General features: G+C 45.5%; 1 protein-coding gene across 3 annotated transcripts in view; it reads right to left on the reverse strand.

Moving 5' to 3' along the window:
* Positions 1-16,052, reverse strand: part of CEP128 (centrosomal protein 128) — a 182,941-nt gene that overhangs the window by 9,869 nt on the left and 157,020 nt on the right. For all 3 annotated transcript variants that reach the window (XM_040411239.1, XM_040411241.1, XM_040411238.1), the window contains one exon: positions 15,169-15,277. In XM_040411239.1, coding sequence (XP_040267173.1) covers positions 15,169-15,277 — 109 coding nt within the window. The remainder of the gene's footprint in view (positions 1-15,168; positions 15,278-16,052) is intronic.

The raw sequence follows: 16,052 nt of genomic DNA on the forward strand, positions 1-16,052 counted from the left end.
TAGGTGGAGCTGTAAATACAAGGTGTCACCAGGGACAATACACACCATCAGATAGCACTACTGCCCCCACCATCCATCTATATTTCTCTATGATCTTTTCTCCATTGACCAATCACTGAGCCTCCGTACGGCCAGAATCCCCTGACACCCCCAGTACCCACTGCTAACCTCACACTGGAGACCTCAGGTCTTCTTAAAGGAAATTAAACCCGACTTGGTATATTTAATCTGCCAAACAGAATCTGACAGGATATAAAATAAGGAATGTCCTATCTGTGTACAGTACTCAGAGACCTCAGCATCACGGGCTGGGGAGAGCCAAGGCATACAGCCCACCTAGAGAGACGCCCCCACCCCAGTACACACAATACTACTACTGGGACGAGATCCAGGAATGTGGCCTGATGTGATTATCTGTACTCAGATGAATGTGCTTCCCTGGCTAGAATGAGCACTTCACTAAGAAACCAGGGTCAGAAAGACCTTTTCACTCGGTCACCGCACTGCTGGGAGTAAAAGGGAAGTGGTTGTGTCTGCACCGCACTCACACCGAGCGGTGGAAACAATGGCAAGAGATGGAGTTTACCCACAACCCATTAACTCATCACAGCCGGCACCACCGCCCATCTAATACAGTGATGCACAAGGCACCTCAACCCAAGCATACAAAAAATCTAAGGCACTGTGTAAATGTCACACAGCCTCTATTATACTCCAGAGCTGCACTCACTATTCTGCTGGTGCAGTCACTGTGTACATACATTACCTTTCCTGTACTGATCCTGAGTTACATCCTGTATTATACTCCAGAGCTGCACTCACTATTCTGCTGGTGCAGTCACTGTGTACATACATTACTTATCCTGTACTGATCCTGAGTTACATCCTGTATTATTCTCCAGAGCTGCACTCACTATTCTGCTGGTGCAGTCACTGTGTAAATACATTACTTATCCTGTACTGAACCTGAGTTACATCCTGTATTATTCTCCAGAGCTGCACTCACTATTCTGCTGGTGCAGTCACTGTGTAAATACATTACTTATCCTGTACTGAACCTGAGTTACATCCTATATTATACTCCACAGCTGCACTCACTATTCTGCTGGTGCAGTCACTGTGTACATACATTACTTATCCTGTACTGAACCTGAGTTACATCCTGTATTATACTCCACAGCTGCACTCACTATTCTGCTGGTGCTGTCAGTGTGTACATACATTACTTATCCTGTACTGATCCTGAGTTACATCCTGTATTATACTCCAGAGCTGCACTCACTATTCTGCTGGTGCAGTCACTGTGTAAATACATTACTTATCCTGTACTGATCCTGAGTTACATCCTGTATTATCCTCCAGAGCTGCACTCACTATTCTGCTGGTGCAGTCACTGTGTACATACATTACTTATCCTGTACTGATCCTGAGTTACATCCTGTATTATACTCCAGAGCTGCACTCACTATTCTGCTGGTGCAGTCACTGTGTACATACATTACTTATCCTGTTCTGATCCTGAGTTACATCCTGTATTATACTCCAGAGCTGCACTCACTATTCTGCTGGTGCAGTCACTGTGTACATACATTACTTATCCTGTACTGAACCTGAGTTACATCCTGTATTATCCTGCAGAACTAAAATCTGAGCTGTTCCTGCTTGTTCAGTGTCTGCAGTTATTGCTCTGGCATTCTAGGCTCTGTACAGTCTGAGGTATGAAACATGAACTGCCCTCCTGAATTTTCGGGGCTTGGCAAAGCTGTTAGAGGGGTGTCAGAGTACAGCTCTGCAGCAGACTACAAGGTGTTATTAGCTAATCCACAACTTGACCCTATAGGATAAGCTCACTGTCGGCACTACTGGCGGAGCAGAGCTCCCTATACACGTCAGACGGCCGATCCCATCCAACCACCCAGTGGCTCAGCCGACAACAGCTTTAAGCAGAGTCGTATCTAGAAATGACTGGCCCCCACAGCAAATTTTTTTAATCGCTTCATTACCGGAGTGTTCATCCCCCTTCCTTACCAGGCCAATTGTAGCAATGGTCTAACTGCAAATAATGGGTTAATTTATGAGCATGAAATGTGTGGGGGTGCACTGCATCAGTCTGGACGATGCACTTTATTAATATGTGGGAGCGCATTACACCTGTATCTGAACGGGTGGACTTCACTCCCATATATTGTCACTTTTTATAGTAGTTTTGTGTGTTTTTTTGTTCACGATTTTTCTCACATTAGTATTTAAAAAAAAATATATTGTATTTATATTTTTCGTTTTTTTATCTTTCACTTTGTGATGTCAGAGTACACACGTCACTTTATGTGCTCTAGATGGCAGTATGTCTTATCTAGCACGCAGAACATAAAAAATATGTATAACAGCTAGTCTTCATTTATCACTTGTTCACGTTTTTTTATGTGCACTAGCTTTATATGGTCTCACATATTATATGAATTATATATACTTTTTATTTTTGTATATGGGGCAAAATTGCTCTTATAGAGTTTCTACATATACTATATATAACATGTTTTTTCATCACATTTGCTAAATCATGGAGTTCATATTGACTGTATTATGTTGATTGATGTCGTTTATATACGATTATTTGGTTTATCTGTATTAATTCTAGGCCCTCATTTTGTATGGTGTGCCTAATTTATATACCAGCTATTCGATTTATTCTATCTTCTTTATATACAACAGTCATTTTAGATTATTCTGGTGTGGGGAATGCGCTCCGTTGCCGATCACATGATCACATCAAGACGCGGCCCGATACATGCTCTGGATGATGTCCATCACACGCTGCGCATGCGTGGTGGTAGCATGAGGATGCGCTGAAAGATGATGTTCATCATTCATGAAGGAGCCGCGCTACACATGAGGTTGGTCAGGTGATTTCTCTAATTATTCATCTAGTGCCGCCTCCTTTCCCTTTATATACCCCCTTTTTAATTGTATACTCACCTCCTGACCCAGCCTGAGGGGCGAAACACGTGTCGAGGTGTTAGTGCGTGGGCTGATACCTCAGTAGGTTGCTATAGCTGCATATGGGCTGTTCCCCTGAGGAGTTTATCTTCTTGTATGTACATTGATTTGATTATTATAGGTCATTATTTATATGTACTCGGCACCAGTACTACTGCTCCGCTGAAACATGGCACCTAGGACTCTGTGCACTTTGCATGTATTCAGAAATATATATCCAGCTAGAAGTCTAGTATAGTATCTGCAGCTCTGGGCAATATGTATGTACTCGGCTTCAGGTATTACAAAGCCTTTATATGTATTCAGCTTTAGGGCTAACTGGATTTTGTATGTATTCAGCTAGTAGCCAAGTGGAGCATTTAGAACTTTGTGCAGTATCTATGCACCTAGCCCTTGGTGTCATTAAGTTCCTATATGTACTCAGCCTTAGGCCTCATACACACGACCGTTTTTTTTTGCGGTCCGCAAAAACGATGTCCGTGATCAGTGTCCGTTTTTCCTTCCGTGGGTCTTCCTAGATTTTTGGAGGATCCACAGACATGAAGGAAAAAGTCGTTTTGGTGTCCACCTGGCCGTGCGGAGCCAAACGGATCCGTCCTGACTTACAATGCAAGTCAATGGGGACGGATCCGTTTGACGTTGACACAGTATGGTGCAATTGCAAACGGATCCGTCCCTCATTGACTTTCAATGTAAAGTCAGGAGTCCCTATTATACCATCGGATCGGAATTTTCTCCAATCCGATGGTATATTTTAACTTGAAGCGTCCCCATCACCATGGGAACGCCTCTATGTTAGAATATACCATCGGATTTGAGTTATATCGTGAAAACTCATATCCGACAGTATATTCTAACACAGAGGCGTTCCCATAGTGATGGGGATGCTTCAAATTAGAATATACTAAGAACTTTGTACATGACTGCCCCCTTGTGCCTGGCAGCTCCTGATCTCTTACAGGGGGCTGTGATCCGCACAATTAACCCCTCACACACAACCCTCCCTCCCCAGTTTTAAATTCATTGGTGGCCAGTGCGGCCTCCCCTGTATTACTGTACATTCATTGGTGGCCAGTGTGCCTGCGGCCCCCCCAATCATCATTGGTGGCAGCAGAGAGTTCCAATCGGAGTCCCAGTTTAAACTGGGACTCCAACCGGTAACCATGGCAACCAGGACGCTACTGCAGTCCTGGTTGCCATGGTTACTTAGCAATTTTAGAAGCATTATACTTACCTTCGCTGTCTGTGACCGGCCGGGCGCTCCTCCTACTGCACAGACCTGTCACTTACCAGTAGGAGGAGCGCCCGGCCGGGCACAGACATCGCAGGTAAGTATAATGCTTCTAAAATTGCTAAGTAACCATGGCAACCAGGACTGCAGTAGCATCCTGGTTGCCATGGTTAGCGATCAGAGCCCCAGCGATTAAACTGGGACTCTGATCGGAACTCTCCGCTGCCACCAGTGATGGGCATCTACACCTAAAGGCCATACAGAAGTCAGCGCATGCTTGCTGAGATATATGTACATATACAATACGAAATAGCAACAGCATAAGCCTTATAAACAGGTAAAATACACATATATTTTTTTTAGTGAAGATTTTAAATGTCGAGGTCAGACGTGTGCGGTGTGTAGATAGTGAGACACGGAGATACTTAAGAAGATATGATGTTGAGTCAATATTTGTTTTTGACTGTATTTTGTCTAAGGGAACAGCTTTTGCTCTTTTTCATGTTATATATCAAACAATATATATACATTTATATGCCGGATAAATGCAGACATTTATCCTGCGCTGGTTGCAGACCGCTATTAAACTAACCGGGGGGGGGGGGGGGGGGGGGGGAGGAGGCCGCACTGGCCACCAATGAATGTAATACAGGGGAGGGAGGGGGGTGTGCCCCCTGCTGCCTGGCAGCATCTGATCTCTTACAGGGGGCTATGATACGCACAACAAGGGAGGGGTGTGTGTGTGAGGGGTTAATTGTGCGGATCACAGCCCCCTGTAAGAGATCGGGTGCTGCCAGGCAGCAGGGGGCAGTCATGTACACAGTTCGTAGTATATTCTAACTTGAAGCGTCCCCATCACTATGGGAACGCCTCTGTGTTAGAATATACTGTCGGATCTGAGTTTTCACGAAGTGAAAACTCAGCTCTGAAAAAGCTTTTATGCAGACGGATCTGCGAATCCGTCTGTGTGAAAGTAGCCTACGACCACGGACGTGGATGTCAATCTTGTGTGCATCCGTGTTTTTTCACGGACCCATTGACTTGAATGGGTCCGTGAACCGTTATCCGTCAAAAAAATAGGACAGGTCATATTTTTTTGACGAACAGGAAACACGGATCACAGCCGCAGATGAACAACGGTGCTTTTTCAGAGTTTTAAACTGACCCATTGAAAGTCAATGGGTCCGCAGAAAACGGAACAATGGCCACGGATGCCGACAACGGTCGTGTGCATGAGGCCTTATAGTTTTAGTCTAATCTACTACCTTGGGCTTCTATTTGTTGTTGTCCTGGTGGAGAGCCTGAATTATCTAGCTTGGTCAACAACATTTTTTTTTTTTAGTGCGTGTATTTTTTCGCCCCCACTATTAGGACTCTATGGAATCTTTTTGGTTTTACTATCTGTGACATAAGTGCTGTATCTGATCTATGTACCCCATGTATATCTTTTCTGGATCACTTTCCATTGTACTTCTTTCTCATTATTGTATTTAAATTATATATTGTTTTTGACTAATAAAGATTATTATACATTTTATAGTCATAGTCCCATTCAGAGGCAGACTGACCGGTCGGGCACTTCAGACGTGGTCCGGGGGCCCAGCCGGGATGGGGGCCCCCTGCAGCCATGCACATAACATAATGTGCACGTACTGCAAAGTTATTCGAATCACGATATTACCTATAGTATTCCCGGAGCAGGCGGGCACAATAACATCATCACGTGCCTGTGCTGGGACGCAGCACGGTGACGTGCGCCTGCCTATCTACGAGTGAGCATCGGGAGTCTAGGACACAGGTAAGTATTGGCTTTTATTTTATTTTTTTGTGTGCCAAGCCTACTTTGGGGGGCACAGAAGGCGAATATACATATTACTGAAGGGACAATGGGGGGCAAATTACTACATGGGAGGCAAACTACTACATGGGGGCAGTGTGGGGGGAAATTAATACTGTGGGGCAGTGTGGGGGACAATTACTACTGTGGGGACAGTCTGGGGGGAAATAAATACTGTGGGGGACAATTTCTACTGTGGGGGACAATTGGTACTGTGGGCCCAGTGTGGTGGACAATTACTATTGTGGGGGACAATTACTACCGTGGGCGCAGTGTGGGGGACAATTGGTACTGTGGGGGACAATTACTACTGTAATGCGAGTGTGGGGGATGTCGCTATTGGGTAGGAAGTATAGGGGCATTTCTTTTACAAGGTCATATTAGGGGACATGTCACTGGATGTAAGAGGTATGTGGTGCTGTATTCTCCTATATGTAGAGCGGGCTCACTATTGTGACCTGTGTCTCATCTTCTCCTCCAAGTGTTTTATTTTTATTTTAAGGCTACTATCACACTAGCGTTAAAGTTTTCCGGTATGGAGTTCAGTCATAGGGGCTCAATACCGGGAAAAAAACACTTCTGTTTTTTCCCCATTCATTGTCAATGGGGACAGAACTGAACAGAACTGAATCCTGCGAGCTGCGCCCGCCTGATCAGCTGCAGGGGGTCCAGCAGTCACTGATAGCTGGACTCCTGCTGTATGTGAAAACACCGCTGCTGGCGCATTAACCCTTGCACTGCTGCGGCCAGACCACAAAAAGTTTAAGTCCCAGAGTGGGATAAAAAATAAAGTAAAAAAATTAAATAAAGTTTTACAAAACAATTTAAAGTTTCAAGTAAAAAAAAATTGTAAATAAAATGGAAAAAAGAGAGAAAAGTAGGACATTAGGTATCGCCGCATCCGTATCGACCTGCTAAATATCACATGATCCACCCTGTAAGGTGAACGCTGTCAAAAAAATAAAATAAACTTTGCTAAAACAGCCATTTTCTGATCACCTTGCCTCACAAAAAGTGTAATACCAAGTGATAAAAAAGGCGTATTTAGCCCAAAATTGTACCAATCAAACAGTCATCTGATCCAGCAAAAAAAAGACCCTACCTAAGACAATCGTCCAAAAAATTTAAAAAAATATGGCTCTCAGAAAATGTCAACACAAAAACAAGATTTTATACTGTTCAAAAAGGTTTTCACTGTGTAAAACTTAACAATAAAAATGATAGACATATTAGGTATCGCCGCGTCCAAAACAACTTGCTCTATAAAAATATCACATTATATGCCCCCTCAGGTGGATGCTGTAAAAAATTTAAAGTAAAACTATGCCAAAACCGCCATTTTTTTTTCACCTTGCCTCACAAAAAGTGTAATACCAAGCAATCAAAAAGTTTTTTGTAACCCAAAATGGTACTAATCGAAACATCACCTCATCCCGCAAAGAAAACAATGGTACCCGTAAACCAATCCATAGAAATCATCGCTGAAAAAGCCATATGGTGCTCCTTCCCTTCAGAGTCCTGCCATGTGCCCCCACAGCAATTTACCACCACATATGGGGTGTTTCCATATTCAGCAAAAAATGGGTAACAAATTATGGGGTGCTTTTTCTCCCGTTACCCCTTGTGAAAATGAAAAAATTGGGGCTAAAGCAACATTTTCTTGGCTGTGAAAATGAAAAGTTTCATTTCTTCCAAGTGTTTCCAAATTCTGTAAAACGCTTAGGGGGTCAAAGTGCTCAAAACCCCCCTTAATATATTCTTTAAGGGGTGTAGTTTCCAAAATGGGGTCACTTTGAGGTTTTCCACTGTAGGGGTATGTCAGGGTATCTTTCAATACAAAATGGTGCCCAAAAACCAGTCCAGCAAAATCTGCCTCCAAAATCCATATGGTGCTCCTTTCCTTCTGACCACTGCCACGTGCCCATAGAGCAGTTTACCGTCAAATATGGGGTATTTCTGTAAATTGCAGAATCAGAGTAATGTATATTTAAGTTTATTTTGCTGTTAACCGTTGCTGTGTTGCAAGAAAAAATAAACATAAAAAAAGTCTACCAAAAAAGTGAAATTTTGAAATTTGACCTCCATATTCTTTTAATTCTTGTGGAACACCTCAAGGGTTAAAGTTTGTAACATCAGTTTTGAATAATTTGAGGGTTGTAGTTTTTAAAATGTATGGGTGGTTTCCATTATGTAAGCCCTTTAAAATCACTTGATAACTGAATTGGTGCTTAAAAAAATGGTTTTGGAAATTTTGTTGAAAATTTTAAAAATGGCTTCTAAACTTCTAAGCCTTCTAACGTCCTAAAAAAGTAAAATTATATTTACAAAATTATGCCAACATAAAGCAGACATATGGGGAATGTTGATTGATAACTATTTTATGAGGAATTACTGTTTTAAAAGTCGAAAAATAAAAATTAGTAAAATTGCAAATGTTTCCACATTTTTGGTAATTTTTTAATTATTTTATAAATAAAGGTGAAATATATCGACTCAAATTTACTACGGTCATGAAGTACAATGTGTCACAAGAAAACCATCTCATGATGGTTGGATAAGTAAAAGTGTTCCAAAGTTATTACCACTTGACGTGACAAATGTCAGATTTTCAAAAATCGGCCTGGGATTCAAGGTGAAAAGTGGCTCAGTATTAAAGGGGTTAATGATTTCACCCCCAGTTCCATTACCTCACCCCAGGTTGTCCCCCCCCCCCCCCCGTTTAAACCCTCCTCCAACCTTCTGTCCATCTTCTCCCCCAACACAGCTGCCCCTTCCCCATTGAGGTGCAGCCCGTCCCTACAATAAAGACTGTACAGAGAAGTCGGCCCAGTTCTCCAGGAACCCAAATCCTTCCTACCAGTTCTTGAGCCACTTGTATAAAGGTCCAAGCACCAGAATAGTAAATTTGATGTTCAAATTGTTTTCAATACCAAAAAAAAGTATTGCGATACTCGAAACCACGTGAAAGAAATAAAACACCAAAAAAGCAGCGTGCATCCTGCATTTTATGGAACGTCTGGCCCATAATCGAACAGTCCGATCCTATTTTTTAGGGGGACAAGGTGACTACAGAATGGTGAATCCCTTGTCCTATTCACCCTAATAGAGCTCTCCTCATTGGTGGCAGCGGCACAGGGGGAAGGGAGAGACTGCTTCCTTCTCCCCTGTGCTTCTGAGGGAACATGGCGCGCGCTGAGAGCCGCACGCTCCATGTTCTCTGATACTAGGCTGTGCAGTAGCACAGCCTAGTATCTGTAAAAGGCAAATCCAGGTATCGAATAGATATTGGTACAAAAGTATTGATTGGGTATCGTTAATTCGATACCTGGTGAAACCCTAATATATCTCATATATATATAAAAATGAGTTTTTGCTTGTCTGTCAGTCAATCTGTTCTTTATTCGCGACCAAACAACTGAACCGATCTTAACCAAAGCTGGCACACAGGTACATCAGGTGTCCGGGAAGGTTTTAGACCGGGTCTCAGCTCTCTAGGACGCACCGTTCCTGAGATATTCCCAAAATGTGACCTGCATTAGCCAATACAAGCCTGCAAGTCTTTCACTCATATCCCAACTGCCCTACACACGGTCACATGTTTCTTATCATCCAGTAGAAGCTCACAGGCCCTTAGTCTCCACACACACAGGGCCGGCCTTTGGGGTGTGCGGGCTGTGCGGCCGCACAGGGCGCCATAGTAACAGGGGCGCTGGGCGGCCGACAGCTCGCAATGTAATCTGCGGCAGGCGAGGCTGCACTTGTGTTCTCCCTCGGGGCGCCCCCTCCATCTCCCCCTCCCCTGTCTGACCTGCCTGCTGCCCCCGCCGCTGCCAATAAGAAGAGAGACAGGAGGAGGAGGGGAGGGGCTGTGGCCACTGCGCCACCAATGAAGAAAACTGACCTGAAATACAAATACAGGAGGCAGGTGCCGGAATCAAATAGCCGGCACCCGACCTCTGTGACAGGGAGCTGCGATCAGCTGCAGTTGAGTTAACCCTTCAGGTGCGGTACTGGAGGGGTTAACTGCCGCTGTTCGCAGCTCCCTGTCACAAAGGTCGGGTGCCGGCTATTTGATTCCGGCACCCGCCTCCTGTATTTGTATAAGAAACGTTGGTGGCACAGTGCGCCCCCCCCCCAAACACCCCAGTATAAGAAACACAATTGGTGGCTCAGTGCGCCCCCCCCCCCTAGTATAAGAAACGTTGGTGGCACAGTGCGCCCCCCCTCCCCCAGTATAAGAAACATTGGTGCGGTGGCTCAGTGGGAAGAGCCAATGAGGGTTAAAAAATAAATTTAAAAAAATTAACTCACCTCCTCCAGTTGATCGCGTAGTTGCCGGTCTTTCTTCAGGACCTGTGGTGACGTCACTGAGCTCATCACATGACCCATTACCATGGTGATGGATCATGTGATGACCACAGTGATGTCACCACAGGTCCTTTGACAGGTCATAAAGAAAGAACAGAAGACGATCAATTGGAGGAGGGGAGTTAATTATTTTTTTATTTTTTAACCCTCATTGGCACTGCCCACTGCACCACCAATGTTTATTATATTGAGGGGGGGCGCACTGCGCCACCAATGTTTATTATATTGAGGGGGGCGCACTGCGCCACCAATGTTTATTATATTGAGGGGGGGCGCACTGCGCCACCAATGTTTATTATACTGGGGTGTTGGGGGGGCACACCGCGCCACCAATGTTTATTATATTGGGGGGGCGCACTGCACAAATGTTTATTATACTGGGGTGTTGGGGGGGCGCACTGCGCCACCAATGTTTATTATACTGGGGTGTTGGGGGGCGCACTGCGCCACCAATGTTTATTATACTGGGGTGTTGTGGCACACTGTGCCACCAATGTTTATTATACTGGGGTGTTGTGGCGCACTGTGCCACCAATGTTTATTATATTGGGGGGGCGCACTGCGCACAACGATGGGTTAGGGAAATTTCACAGCAGAGTGCGCATGCGCTGGGAGCCTCGCCGGCGGTTAGGGTAGGGAAAAATTATGGGCCAGTGCACAGGTGCGGTGATCGGATGGATGTTCTCAGCAGGACACCGGCCGACACTGCGCATGCGCTGGGAGCCTCACTAGCGGTTAGGGTAGGGAAAAAGCACTGGCCCGTACGTAATTTTTCTCTTCCCTAACCGCTGGTGAGGCTCCCGGTGCATGCGCAGTGTCGGCCGGTGTTCAGCTGAGAACATCCATCCGATCACTGCGCCTGCGCACTGGCCCATAGTTTTTCCCTACCCTAACCGCCGGCGAGACTCCTGGCGCATGCGCACTCTGCTGTGAAACTTCCCTAACCTGACGTTGTGCGCCTGCGTGGCGCTGCACACCTCCTCACGTCATGTCCGGTGTGACCGGAAGTGACGAGGGTAGGGAAATCTCACGAAGTAGGGAAGTATAACATTACACCGGCCTTTGGGGTGTGTGGGCTGGTAACTACTTGGTTGGATAGTCAGCCAGCCTATGCCATGATGCCAGCAACAAGCAGTGTTTTTTGTTTTTTTTTTGGGGGGGGGGGGGGCCGCCCCAAGGTTAGCTCGCACAGGGCGCCTGGACACCTAAGGCCGGCCCTGCACACACACACAGTTTTACTCCAGGTTTCCATAACAACCCAGCCATTTTTCTTCACTGCTGTAGGTCAGCTTTAGACTAGGGCTACAGGACGACACATACGGCACAACTACACTGCGACAGTGACAGTCAGAGAGAATTCCATCTTGGATGAATTTTTTGCTAGTGCTGTGTCGCAGTCGCAGTGCGACACCATAGACTATCATTATAAAAATTGTGCGACAAAATGTCGTCGTGTAGCCCTAGCCTTAACGGGGTCGGGCGCTGTGGAGGTCACTGTAAAGGGGCAGGGACAACTATGGCAGTCACTGTTAAAGGGTCCCCTAGGTCACATGATCCTTACCAGCCAATAGAAGCTTGCAGGTCCTTAGTCTCCACATGAACGCAGTTTTACTCCAGGTTTCCATAACAACCCAGCCATTTTTCTTCACTGCTATAGGTCAGCTTTAGGCTAGGGCTACACGATGACATGTCACACGACAATTTTTATAATGATAATCTATGGTGTTGCACTGTGACATGTGACATCTTGGATGGATTTTTTGCAAATGTTGTGTCGCAGTGCGACACCATAGGCTATTATAAAAATTGTTGCGCGACACGTCATCGTGTAGCCCTAGCCTTCTAGGGGCAGGGCGCTGCGGAGGTCACTGTTAAAGGGACGGGTGCTGTGGTTGTCTCTGTTAAGGTGGCAGGGAACAGTCGAGGTCACAGATAAGGGGACAGTCCCCTATGATGGTCAGTTTTAAGTGTCGGGGTGCTGTATAGGTCACTCTTAAGGGGGCGGGCCCCTGAGGAGGTCAATGTCAAGGGAGTGGGGTGCTGTGAAACACACTGTTAAAGGGGCGAACTGCTGTGAAGGTCAAAGTTAAGGGGATGGCCTGCTGTGGAGGTCCCATTTTAAGGAGGTGGGGCACTGTGGGGGGGGGGTCAGTGTTAAGGGGTGGGGGGCTGTAGAGGTCATTGTTATGGGGGATACTGTGTATAGCTTTCAATGACACACAAACATTAAATTAAATAGATGAAATATAACTGCGAAGCCGCATCCTAATATATATATATGCAGTTGCAAGAAAAAGTATGTGAACCCTTTGAAAAGATATGGATTTTTGCACAAATTGGTCATAAAATGTGATCTGATCTTCATCTAAGTCACAACAATAGACAATCACAGTCGGCTTAAACTAATAACACACAAAGAATTAAATGTTACCATGTTTTATTGAACACACCATGTAAACATTCACAGTGCAGGTGGAAAAAAGTATGTGAACCCCTAGACTAATGACATCTCCAAGAGCTAACTGGAGTGAGGTGTCAGCCAACTGCAGTCCAATCAATGAGATGAGATTGGAGGTGTTGGTTACAGCTGCCCTGCCCTATAAAACACACACCAGTTCTGGGTTTGCTTTTCACAAAAAGCATTGCCTGATGTGAATGATGCCTCGCACAAAAGAGCTCTCAGAAGACCTACGATTAAGAATTGTTGACTTGCATAAAGCTGGAAAGGGTTATAAAAATATCTCCAAAAGCCTTGCTGTTCATCAGTCCACGGTAAGACAAATTGTCTATAAATGGAGAAAGTTCAGCACTGCTGCTACTCTCCCTAGGAGTGGCCGTCCTGTAAAGATGACTGCAAGAGCACAGCGCAGACTGCTCAATGAGGTGAAGAGGAATCCTAGAGTGTCCGCTAAAGACTTACAGAAGTCTCTGGCATATGCTAACATCCCTGTTAGCGAATCTATGATACGTAAAACACTAAACAAGAATGGATTTCATGGGAGGATACCACAGAGGAAGCCACTGCTGTAAAAAAAAAACATTGCTGCACGTTTACAGTTTGCACAAGAGCACCTGGATGTTCCACAGCAGTACTGGCAAAATATTCTGTGGACAGAGGAAACCAAAGTGGAGTTGTTTGGAAGAAACACACAACACTATGTGTGGAGAAAAAGAGGCACAGCACACCAACCTCAAAACCTCATCCCAACTGTGAGGTATGGTGGTGGGGGCATCATGGTTTGGGGCTGCTTTGCTGCGTCAGGGCCTGGACGGATTGCCATCATCCAAGGATAAATTAATTCCCAAGTTTATCAAGACATTTTGCAGGAGAACTTAAGGCCATCTGTCCACCAGCTGAAGCTCAACAGAAGACGGGTGCTGCAACAGGACAACGACCCAAAGCATAGAAGTAAATCAACAACAGAATGGCTTAAACAGAAGAAAATCCGCCTTCTGGAGTGGCCCAGTCAGAGTCCTGACCTCAACCCGATGGAGATGCTGGGGCATGACCTCAAGAAAGCGATTCACACCAGACATCCCAAGAATATTGCTGAACTGAAACAGTTCTGTAAAGAGGAATGGTGAAGAATTACTCCTGACCGTTGTGTCTGATCTGCAACTACAGGAAACGTCTGGGGGAAGTTATTGCTGCCAAAGGAGGTTCAACCAGTTATTAAATCCAAGGGTTCACATACTTTTTCCACCTGCACTGTGAATGTTTACATGGTGTGTTCAATAAAAACATGGTAACATTTAACTCTTTGTGTGTTATTAGTTTAAGCAGAATGTGATTGTCTATTGTTGTGACTTAGATGAAGATCAGATCACATTATATGATCAATTTGTGCAGAAATCCATATAATTCCAAAGGGTTCACATACTTTTTCTTGCAACTGTATATCTCAAGTGACTCCACTGACAGTACAGGATAAGTAATGTATTTACCCCCAGTGACTGCACCAGCAGAATAGTGAGTGCAGCTCTGGAGTATAATACAGGATGGAACTCAGGATCAGTACAGGATAAGTAATGTAATGTACACAGTGACTGCACCAGCAGAATAGTGAGTGCAGCTCTGGAGTATAATACAGGATGTAACTCGGGATCAGTACAGGATAAGTAATGTAATGTACACAGTGACTGCACCAGCAGAATAGTGAGTGCAGCTCTGGAGTATAATACAGGATGGAACTCAGGATAAGTAATGTATGTACACAGTGACTGCACCAGCAGAATAGTGAGTGCAGCTCTGGAGTATAATACAGGATGTAACTCAGGATCAGTACAGGATAAGTAATGTATGTGCACAGTGACTGCACCAGCAGAATAGTGAGTGCAGCTGTAGGGCTAGCCATACATATTAGAAACAGCCATTCTTTCAGACCTCCTAATCTCCAAATACGTGCCCGCTCAGGAAGCATCTCTTCAGACTTCTATGGCGTTTTATTTCCCTTGATAAAACAATCAGTCATATTTATAGCCAATATCTGCTGTCAAGGCAGTGCCTTATCCACACACTTAAGATAGTTGGCCCTGCTAAAATCAGGGAGTTTGGGTTTGGCAATACAAATTAGATAAATATATCGCCCACAGATTTCAGTACGACGGACCATCTAATGTGTATCAGGGTCTCCCACCTCTCTTCCGGGGGGTGGTGTTGGACAGACACCTGCATACAGGGTGGCCCCTGGCCGTCACTCATGAGGGGGCCTCTGTTATCTCAGGGATGACTTACAGTTGGTGTCTGAGCGAAGAGAGCTGGACAAGAAGCTGCTGTTCCCCCTTATGGAGGCGGACAATGCGGACAGCCGGGCACTCTGGACATCTGCCTTAAGTTTCTCCTCCTGTGGGACATAGAAATAAGAAAAAAATGTTATTACTTACAGGAGCCACTCCGGGGTCTGCAGAACATGCAAAACTGGTGTGGCCCAGCTCCTATAGGAAGAGACGTGGCTCTATAAGGCTGCTGCCCTCTGTACCCAGCGGACAGTCTAACCGCTTTGGGTTAATTCGATCAAGGAGACCCGGTGTCCGGAGGTGAGGAGAAGCCGTCAGACGGCTGAGAATTTAACCTTGGAACACACTTCATGTAATTATTTCACAGCAGCCACAAGCAATACCTAGGTGTGCTGCTGACAGTGTACACCTGTATGACGGTACAGCCCCGTGTCAGCGTTAGTAACCCGTTAATGTGGGTGAGAACCGCGGCTGCATGTCTGGTGAGGTGTAACACAAAGATAAAGCAGTGAGCGCCTTGAGCCATTCTGTGCAGTCAGGGACTACAAGACGGCGGCATCATGTCCGGCTGAACACAGACACGGCCGTTACTGGAAATCTGACAGAAAGCAGAATCTATTTTAATGTTCCAGTAACTGCAAGTGGAGATTTCTAGGAGGTTGGGGCGCGCTCTCTATATACATATGTGACTGGCAGCAAGAATCAGGGCTCAGAGAACCGACTTGTGATGGCTCTGTAGTTGTACCCATTGTTCCTGGTAAGCAGCCTGTGCAAGAGGGGTGACTGGGGGGGGGGGGTGCAGTCTGTGCAAGAGGGGTGATCGGGGGGGGGGGGGGGTGCAGTCTCTATGAGAGGGGTGATCATGTGGGGGGGGGGTAGCAG

Source organism: Bufo bufo, chromosome 11, assembly GCF_905171765.1.
Source record: "Bufo bufo chromosome 11, aBufBuf1.1, whole genome shotgun sequence".
NCBI classification, from domain to species: Eukaryota; Metazoa; Chordata; class Amphibia; order Anura; family Bufonidae; genus Bufo; species Bufo bufo.